The 10,204-nt window shown below is 38.0% G+C and overlaps 1 protein-coding gene across 4 annotated transcripts in view; it reads right to left on the minus strand.

The window, feature by feature from the left end:
- ddr2a (discoidin domain receptor tyrosine kinase 2a) overlaps nucleotides 1-8,940 on the minus strand; it is a 34,499-nt gene extending 25,559 nt beyond the window's left edge. The window contains exons 1-2 of one of the 4 annotated variants that reach the window (XM_061683340.1): nucleotides 8,582-8,940; nucleotides 369-475 (exon numbers count right to left, since the gene is read on the minus strand). In XM_061683340.1, the coding sequence (XP_061539324.1) occupies nucleotides 369-450 (82 nt within the window). In that variant the 5' untranslated portion in view covers nucleotides 451-475; nucleotides 8,582-8,940. Of the gene's footprint in view, nucleotides 1-368; nucleotides 476-6,709; nucleotides 7,313-7,846; nucleotides 7,959-8,581 lie in introns of those variants that run through there. The other 3 variants (XM_061683342.1, XM_061683341.1, XM_061683339.1) reach the window with 3 other exon arrangements.
- Nucleotides 8,941-10,204: the final 1,264 nt, after the last annotated feature.

The following is a 10,204-nucleotide window of genomic DNA, read 5'->3' on the forward strand; positions in this document are numbered from 1 at the left end:
GCTTTCTAGAGTTTCCTCCATAACCCAAGACCTTCCTTTTGGTTCTTTTTTGCCTCTGCCTACCAAATGTTACAACAAATGACTTCCTTGTGAAAGAAATAAAAATATTGGTTTTATTTTAGTGACATCACAAAAACCACCCGAGCAGCAGAGCGCTGGGGTGAGGTGGCATCAAAGAAGCCAAAAGAAAGAAAGAGAGAGTGGACCACATGGTTCCCGCTAAGCACAACTTATCCAAAATCTTGGGAGTCTCGGCCCCAAAAGCCAAAACTAACAAACGTCGCTCATGTTTAGTATTCACAAAGCCCGGTGCGTGCAGGGTGAGACACAAGATGATGGCAAATTGTGATCCTGAAGCAAGAACATACCTGGGTTGACTTGTGAGCTGACGCATGCGAGAGAGGACACGAGGAGCAGTAGCCACAAGCGGGCATCGCGCGGGCGCTTCATCACAAACAATGGAATGGATACTGACCTGGACACACACACACAAAAAAAAAACATCTGAATACTGTGAGGCAAGCCTGATTTGTTTTGTTAATGTCAAAAGTACACACTCTACTGTTGAAACGTTTGGGGTCACTTAAAAAGGCCTGTTTGTTGTTGTTTTTGATTGAGATAACATTCAATTAAACAGAAATACAGTCGAGATCCTCTAAATCCAGTGCTTTTCATTCAAAATAAGGTATTTCTCAGTGACCCCCACATTTTTGAATGGTAGTGTATATGTACAACGATTATCTGGGTGACCCCAAACTTTTGTATGCCCCTCTCACCCCAAAATGACAGTTTTGTAACAAACTGAGAGTATGAATGCTAACAATGCGAACATACTGACTAAATGCTGTGTGACAAAAGAAAGACACTGACTAATGCCAAGGAACATTGTTTCTTTTCTTTCAGAGCAATTTAAATGATACTGAGCGGGATCCAACCCATGTAACTGAAGATGATGATATTATCTCAGTTGTGAATAAAAGGGCCAGCAACATGATCCAAGTCCAAAGTAATTATATTTCGCAAAATGCCAAAATCTGAGGAAAACCAGTATCCAGAACAAGTAATCATATCCAGAAAAATCAACAAGCTTTTTTGGCACTCATAAAACTTTAAATCACAAATTTTTGCTTACAACAATAAGTACAAATCGACCATTCGACAGTTTTGGCACTCAAAATTCAAGGTACCATTCTACCATCCATCCAATTTAAGATCTTGAATATTCCTTTCCCGATCTGTTGCTATGCTGCAGTAAAGTACAGATACCTGGGGGGGGGGGGGGGGAAATCTACTTAAATACTTCGCACCACTGATGAATATCACCTGGAGGTGTCAAATAAACCACCTTAAATGGATGCCGTGTGAGCAGTGTTGACCAAGTCATTAACGCCTGACTGACCCGCCTGTGTCACTTCAACCTAAATGCTTTCCTCGCTAAGCTCTCCGGGCGGCCGCTAAGGTTACGGCCACTTCCTATCTTTTTGAGGCTAAGCTCGCCTCCTCCCGCCTTCACCTCCGAGCTAATGAAAACCAAACAGCTGTCAGCTTGTGTGCTTTTGGACATCCATTAAAAAAAAAAAAAAAAAGGTGGGGGGACGGACGTGTGATACAGGTATACGCTTTCCTGCAAAGGCCTCTGTGTGTGCTGGGGTCTCGGCCTACTTGGAGATGACTTATTTTGATTTTTGCCCATTGACTGTGAACGGAGGGGCATCCAAGTTTTCAATTTCGAGTAAATTGAACCAGGCTCAAACGGTCACAAAACAAAATTATATTAAATGTATTAGCAACATTTTAATGAACATTTTAACATTTCTAACTGTCATACAGGTTTAAAAAGAAGTTAACCTCTGCAAAATATAATTGTGCGCAGTAGCATGGGGCGGCTACAAAATAAAGAAATTATTACATCCTATCATCTAAAAAAAAATGCATTCTGTAACCACAGTGGCTTTGACAAGTGTACAATCCCAGATAAGATAAATCATTTCAAAACGTCGTGCACCATTTATGTGACCCACAACCTGTACAACTCAATTGAAAAGAAATACAAATCATTTCAAGAGTAAAAATAAAATAATATAAATAAATAATGTGGTTGCATAAGTGTACACACCTGCCACCACCTAAAGTGCCTATGATTAACCCTAAATGAAGTTTAGATCTTCTAGTAGGCTTTTCCTGAGAAAATAATTTTCTAGGTATTAAATATACCATGAAACACAGTGAAGACAGTCATCATAAAGAGGAGAAAATATGGCACAACAGTGACATCAAGACCTGGACGTGCCTCTAAAATGGATCAAAAGACAAGAAGAAAACTGGTCTGGGAGGCTGCCAAGAGACCGACAGCAACATTGAAAGAGGCTGCATGAATTTCTGGCAAGTACTGGCTGTTCAGTCCCACAGAAAGTGACCACAATCTTCTGTCTTCTTCATATGTTTGGGTTATGGGGTATGGTGGCAAAAGACTCATCGTACAAAGGAGGAAGAAAAACACTAGAAACATCCCAAACGCTGCTGGGATTATTCATCTGCTTTATAAAATTTGAATGTGTAAAAAAATCAAAGATGAAGAAAAAAGGAAGTAACAAAAACCCAAACCCACTTTAGGTGCTGACTGAGGTGAGCTGGACTACAATTTTTTTTTTGAAAAGCATACATCGTTTGGGGTGTTTTACTTTGGAGGTTCCGCAGGATTTCAAGCTTTCTTGTTGTTTTTGCTCCAAAGGTAAATTTTTTGCAAAAACGTCTCAGATTCCAGCTCCAAAAACACAAGCGAACTACAACTGGAAAGTGCAGCCGGGGCTTCGTTTCGAAGCCCAGCTGCACAAATCCATCAGGGGTGGATTTAGTCTCATGACTTCTGCGAGGTGGAGCCAAGTTCAAACACCGTGGGCCAGAACAAACCGGTTCATCATTCTCCTTTCACACGCTCAGCGATAACAATAACAATTTATTACATAATGGCAGAGGAGTATTAGGGCTGCGCAGAAAAGAAAAGACATACTGAGAAAAAGACGCAATGTTCTGAACAAGAAGTCAGAATTTGTTTGAGGAAAAATTTCATTTATTGTGTGACTATACACTGTATATATCATTATATATAATGTATGTCTAATATTCTATATACATTATACATATATATATATATATATAGTTTATCTCCATGCAAAATACAATAATAATTTTATTATATTAAATAATAACATATACAATGAAAAATAGATATATTGTATATATAAAAAATATTTTAATGCTAAAATATCATTAGTTAATCATGATTTTTCAAATTCACTGTTTTACAAAAAAAGTGACAATCTAGTTGTTGTTTTAACAAAGAAAAGCGGGGGTGAGGGGTGGGTGAATAGTACAGTACGTGATTATTTCTTAATTAAAATGTCAAATTACAGTTCTATTCTAGTAATTTACTATCATTACTGACCATATTCTGTATTTTTAAGTGGTTGAATGTTATGCTTGATTCCTTGCTCATTTGAAAGTCATCAAACTCCCTGATCAAAACGATCAAACGTGGAAAGCTTGTCAAAATTGAGAGTCTGCATTGAAGCACTTCATAATGGCTTCTCTCGTTTTTTAGTGCGCCGATAAATTTTTTACGCTCTGTTCGTCTGCATTATCAGAAACTACAAATCCATATGTATTACATGTTGATTGCATCAGAATAGAGCGACTATTGACTTGAATTTCTTCTTCTGAAAGGGGTGGGGGGGGGGTGAATTGCCATAAAACAAATATCAAGCAGCAAGAACAGGAAGTGGAAGAGGACAAATAATAATAATCCCCTCAGCATACACACTAGTAGATCAGAGGGATGAATCAGATGTAAAGCGGCACACGCGCTGATGACTTTCCGATAACCTGAGCCCGTGTGGTTACGTAAGTCACAGCAGCTTGACGTGACTCAACACTCCGAAGCAAAGAGAGGGCATCCAAAAAGCAAACAGCAACGCTTTTAATGTTTTCCCAGGCGTCAAACTTACTTTTTTCTTTGAATTATTATTTTTATTTGTACCAGTTAAACACAGATTTAAAAGCAACTTGACTTTACGGTGATGCCTTGAGATACATGTTTAATTTGTTCAGTGACCACATTTGTGACTCAAAATCTCAAATCATCTTTCCCCATTGAAATGAATGGAAATGCCATTAATCCGTTCCAGCCTTCCCAAAATAACCCCAAAAAATATTTGTAATGTGTATTTTAAATTAGCAAGCTATATAACATGGCAGTTTATTTAAAAAAAAAACATACAATAATGACAAATATTATGACATATCGTTCTTCGCAGAGAATAATGAAGAGATGCCTATGAATACTGTTATATTATCTGTCCACATGTGTTGCTCCACCATTTGTGTTCAAATATCTGTTGCTTAAAGGGTTGTAACACCACCACATAGATGATATTCGTTAGCATGTCTGTGAAGTTTCCCATTTTGTGTTAGCATTAAATATAGTGGACTTAAAGGCTGAGCTATGTGGTTGTTTTAAATACGCGTGTAATTCTCTTTGTTTTATGTTTAGTCGGACAATAAACTTCAACTGGGAGCGCAAAAAAAATAAAAAACACCATCCTCCATCACATGAAATGTGAGACAGAATGGTGGTCGAGTGGTAAGCACATCTGCATCACAGTTGTGAGGTTTATTTCAGTTATAAATTACTGTACACTTTCCACGATGTTCTAATTCGTAGGTTCTCAAAGTCGTACACGAAAGAATCACTGAATTCAATGTTCAAACTGTGCATAATTTTTACAGTGACTTAAATGTTTTTTAAAATTCAGTACATTTGTTCAGTCTAGTCCACTTGTATTTAACAATACATTTGCATTTAATCTTTTAAAACTGTTATGTTTTCAATTAATAATTTTGTGATAATTTTAATTCAACCTTTATATGCAGTACATTTTCGTTGAACGATTATGTTATCCCCCACATATCTACCTGTAAGCGCAGTGTTAACATTCAAACAATCTCATTTTTCTTATTGTCATTCATTCTCATGTTACTTGGTGTTAGGATTATGAAGGGACCCTTCCCCAAAGTTTTATGGCATTTGTCAGCATTAAACTAAGCTAACTTTCCTAAAGTATGTGATTGTTTTAAATGCACAACGTGTAATTCTCTTTGTTTTATGTTCTCGCAAGTCAAAGCCAAAAAAAAAAAAATCAGTCGAGCGACGGCTCCTATCTCGAGAAACTCGTATGCCGAGTCACTCTCAAGTCAAACCACCACTGTATTTTAAAAAATTAATAGACATTATACTCATATCTGCGACAGCATTAATTGAATAACAATTGCATACGAAAAATTGGATTACCTGACAAATTCTGAGGTAAATAACATGAAGCTGAAAGTATTGTGGCTAACTATCAGAGTGGAAATGACCAGAGAACAAATAAAACAAGTTTACTTGCCCGTTCAGGTCTTCGAAGGTATTTACTGTATTTTAATTTTATTGTAGTTGTATTATACTTTTTTTTTTTTTTTTTTTTTTTACAATTGTATGACATTTAAGAATGTGAAAATGGTAATTTTAACATTCCCAGTCCATTTAATAACATATTAGGAGAAAAGTTACTGTGGATATAAAAGGTCTACACACCCCTGTTCAAATGCCAGATTTTTGTGATGTACAAAAATGAGACGTGATTTTTTTAAATTGTTTTTTCGGGAGGGCATGTACAAATAAACTGAAATAATGTGTTCGCACAAGTGTTTATTTTTACTCCCCTTTTTGAAAAGATGAACACAAATTCAGTTGAGTTGTACAGGTCACATTAACGGTGGAAAAAGTTTCTGAAATTATTTATCTTGGCCTCATTTTTTAATCACAAAAACCTGGCATTTGAACTGGGCTATGTAGAGTTTTTAAATTCACTGTATGAATTCATTTGACATCATTTCCTATGTGTAAATATTTTATTTTAGATAAGAACAATTTGGAGTCAACCAGCATCACTGAACGGAGTGTGTTGAATTTTGGAGGCATCTATTTTTTTCCCCAAACCGACTAAATCATTTACCAAACACCTGCAATTGTGCAACACTGCACGAGTGTGCAACGTGTTTTGTCGCACAAGTAGACGCCTGATGTCTAAAATTGTTGGCTATGAGTTTGGTTTGACTCTCACGAGCTCTGACATGGTGACAGCGCAACTGTGAGATTGGAAAAAAAAACAAGAGCTGAGGCCAAAAAAAAAAAAAAAAAAAGCTGCAGCGATGCATGATCATACACACACACACGCACAATTAATGCAATATCAATAATATCAATTGTGTGTACAAATTAAGTTGCCCAAGAGGATGCTAATGTACATAGCATGTTGCGTAATAGTTAATGACGAGCATGAAAAGACCAGAAAGGCTCGGTCTCCGTTACTTTCAGCCTTTCTTCAAAATCTGATTAGTTTTACTTTATTTTAGTTTCATTCCACAGTGGCTGACTTGTTTTTACACTGATTAAAATATTACTGAAAATATTGAATGTACAGTTAATGAAGATTTTATAACAACAGGTTTGATTAATTCCAGTATTTCAAATAAAAAGCTACTCGGCAAAAACATTCCTGTTCCCTCTCCACTAGCTGTCAAATGGTGAGTCGTTTTACTTTATTTTAGTTTTATTATACAGGGTGTACCAAAAGTAGGTACGTTCTTTCCTTCCTTCCATTTATCCTACCTTGCTTTGTTCCTAATTTCCTCGCTTTCTTTCATACCATCCATTTTTCCATCCATCCTGTATCCTTACATATCATTCTTGTTTCCTTCCTTCCATTAATGTTTCCTCACTCCCTTCCTACCTTCCACCCTCCTTGTTTCCTTCCCTCCTTCTGTCCTTCCTGATTCCAGTCCTTCCTCCCTCCTTTTGTTACTACCGTCCTTCTTTCTCGCTTCCTAAATTCCTTCCATCCTTCCATCTTTACTCATTTCCTTCCTTCCTACTTCCCTCATCCAACGTGTATAGGTACTTTTGTCCTACTCCTTATATGCTAATACTAATATTAACGATACTTCATGTAGTATTTTCAAAGCTTAGTATTGAAGTGCAATCCTACGTCATCAACAAAAGTTCAAAGTAGACGTTTTGTCAGGTCGTGTACGTGACCTTAGGTGTCATGGCGGCGCTCATAGTGTCCGTCACGATTGTCAGTGTTGTTTGAGTGTCACGTAGGTGTCACGTGCAGGTGTCTGCATGTGGCGTGTGCCCGATAGATGACCACACATTGACCTCGTTTGCAGCCCAGAGTCGAACACCGCAAACCAGATCCTGATGAAAATTGTTATTACTGATTGGCCAAAAACATTATTTGCCATTATTCACAGACAATTTAGAAAGTGCATGATGAAAGAAGGAAGGTTAATGCAGTCACTCACACCAGCACTTGAGCTGGCCAGAAACCTTATTTTGAATTATCAAGATCAAACATTCATAAATGTAATTGGAACTAACATGTGTAATTATGTGTAAATGTAATACAGGAAAAACAAATAATGCACTACAATAGCGATACAATGTCCCGTCGCTGTTTGTTTCCCATTTTCTCTCTCCTGTTAAACCAGCACTCACTCTGCGCTCAGGTTGCCCATTTGAAACAATTTGTAGCTTTATTAGCAAAAACAGTCGTTCAAGACATTTATTTGTCCTCAAAATCGTTCTGCAAGCTGGCTAAAGACAATTAGCTTGCTACTTCCTGACTAGGGCAGCCTTGGAGAGTAAAAAGCGTTCGGCGAAGCGCTCAGTTGTAAACTTTAGGGAGTTATGATTTTATGTCATCAATAAGATTCGACTCTCTTTTGCTCCTCTGTTGTTACTCACTGGCGCTCACGTACGTAGCTCAATTGAATCCTTTTCTGTTGTATGAACGAATCTTTGGTGTTTCATGTCTTTTAGCCCTCTAATTATGATAAATGGCTTCGCACTTGCTGACTAGTACGGCGGCCCGTAAGGATCAAGACACGTTTGGTACCTTGTATTAATGAAATTGTGAATGATGAATGGAAAAACATGTTTCAATACCTAAAAGGGTCCAACCTTAACTAATATATACTTGAAGCCTGTTATTATTCATTCTGTCACTGAACTAGCCCAATCTGACTAATTGGGCTTATTATCAAAGTATGGCCCAGTATGTGTCAAATTCATGTTAACTTTTTAGATTTTTAATTTGACAAATTGCAAGGTGCTGTATGAATAACATTCTTAATTGGGAGTGGGGAATTTCCGAGCACCCCTAAAGTTCACATCAGAGATTTGCCCGTGTGTGTGACCTGGTGAAGGATTGGAAAACATTCGGAGTGTTAGCTACAGTTAAATAGTATTTTCAAATTTAATTAACTTTTGTTGTTTGAATTGAACGCTGTTTTATGCACGGTGATCCACAATGTTCAGTTCATTAGAGAAAGGCTTCTTTCTGTGTTTGATTCTGCATTTAATCACTGCAAGAGCACCAAATTGACCGCAAACGCTCCCAAAGGCTATGATCAGCTTGATTCTTTACAGCCAGGACCTTAAACACTTAAAAAAAAAAATAAGAGAAACGCTTTGACTTACTTTTATCCTATCAGACCATTTGTCTAAAGAAGAGTATTCCAGTGATGGGATCGGGCTTACGTGAACGTCTCGCTGGCTCACTTCGGCGGCGCCTTCGCTCGGGCTGATGTAAGACAACCCCGCACACATAGGAGGAGGGATAAGACGGGGGGAAATAGAGGGAGAAAGGCAAGAAAGAAGGAAAAAAAATCCCTCACATTCTGTGGATTCTTGGGAGCCAGCCAAAGTCCCAGAATTCCACATTGCACACATAAGGTTTCAATTTAGGCCCGATCCAAAAGGCTCCATCAGAAAGCTTTCTTTCCTCGCCTGAAAAGAGTCTTTCTTTTTGACAGCCACTGGAGCTTCAAGGTAACGCTTGTGCTGCTGTACAAGAATTTCAAAACAAGCGTCCAAGCATTTGCGAGATGATCTTTAAGATCACTTCTTTTTTTTCCCAGTCGTATATTATGACTCCGAATTCAGTTCATCAGAAGCAAATGGTCAAAGCAGATACACAAAATAGTTGTCTTACAATGAATGCATCATACAAAAGCGCGTTTTTTTTTTTTTTTTGCTATAAAGTCATCAGAATGGACTTGTCCAAATTGCACAAGTTACTGTAGTTTCACAAAAAAAATTTAAGGTCAGTGTTGAAAAAACTTTAATTCACCAAAGACTCTAAATCATCCTTAGGTGTGAATGGTTGTTGTCTATATGCGCCTTATAGCATGTTGGCAACCAGTCCACGGTGTACACCCCCTCTCGCCCAAAATCAAGTGGGACAGGCTCCCGCTCACCCACAACACTAATGAGGGCAAAAGCGCTACAGAAAATGAAAAATCGACGGATGACTCAAGAGTCCAGTTTGTCACAAGCAAATGGTCAAAGCAGATGCACAAAAGGCGAGTCGTCTTACAGTGGCGTCATTCAAAGACATGAGTTATGCATTATAAAATCATCAGAACTGACTCATCCAAACATGCAAAGATTAGGTTTCACCAATTTTTCAAGGTGAACGTTGGGTGGGGTGGGGTTGGGGAGCTCAAATGAGCCACTGACAACTACATATTTGTCTTTTTTAAGCTATGGCCAATAATGGAGAAAAACATCCTTTGTATGAATACTGGTCTAAGTCAAGTTTTAGTTCCAATTTTCACATATAGGGAGCAGTCCATTATTGCAATCAGCACTTTTCCCGGTGCAACACTCGCTAACTGCCATTTCCAAGATGGCCACACCCATGAAACTAGGTGTTTTCTGTTAACACACACTAGTTCTCAGTGGCACAGATAGGTTTGACCTGTGGTTAAGCACAGCTGCCTCACAGTTCTGACGTCATGGGTTCGTAGTTCTCTTCTTGTCATGTTGTCTTCGTGCTCGCATGGGTTTTCTCTACTCTAGCTTCCTTAATTAAATTAACGTAAATGTTATTTATATCGTGTTAACTTCCCTCTAAAGCAGTGGTTCTTAAAATATTTACATCAACTACCACCTCAAAAAGTATTTAGCTCTCCAAGTACCGTAGTAGGCCTACATGTTCATCAAAAATAAGGTAGCGGTTTTACTCCACCAAATTTTTGTAAGCCACTGGAACATTAAGCACAGAACATTCACGCAGTGCTTGAATATAGGCATGTCTAA

The sequence above is a fragment of the Phycodurus eques genome, chromosome 8 (genome assembly GCF_024500275.1).
Source record: "Phycodurus eques isolate BA_2022a chromosome 8, UOR_Pequ_1.1, whole genome shotgun sequence".
Lineage (NCBI taxonomy): Eukaryota > Metazoa > Chordata > Actinopteri > Syngnathiformes > Syngnathidae > Phycodurus > Phycodurus eques.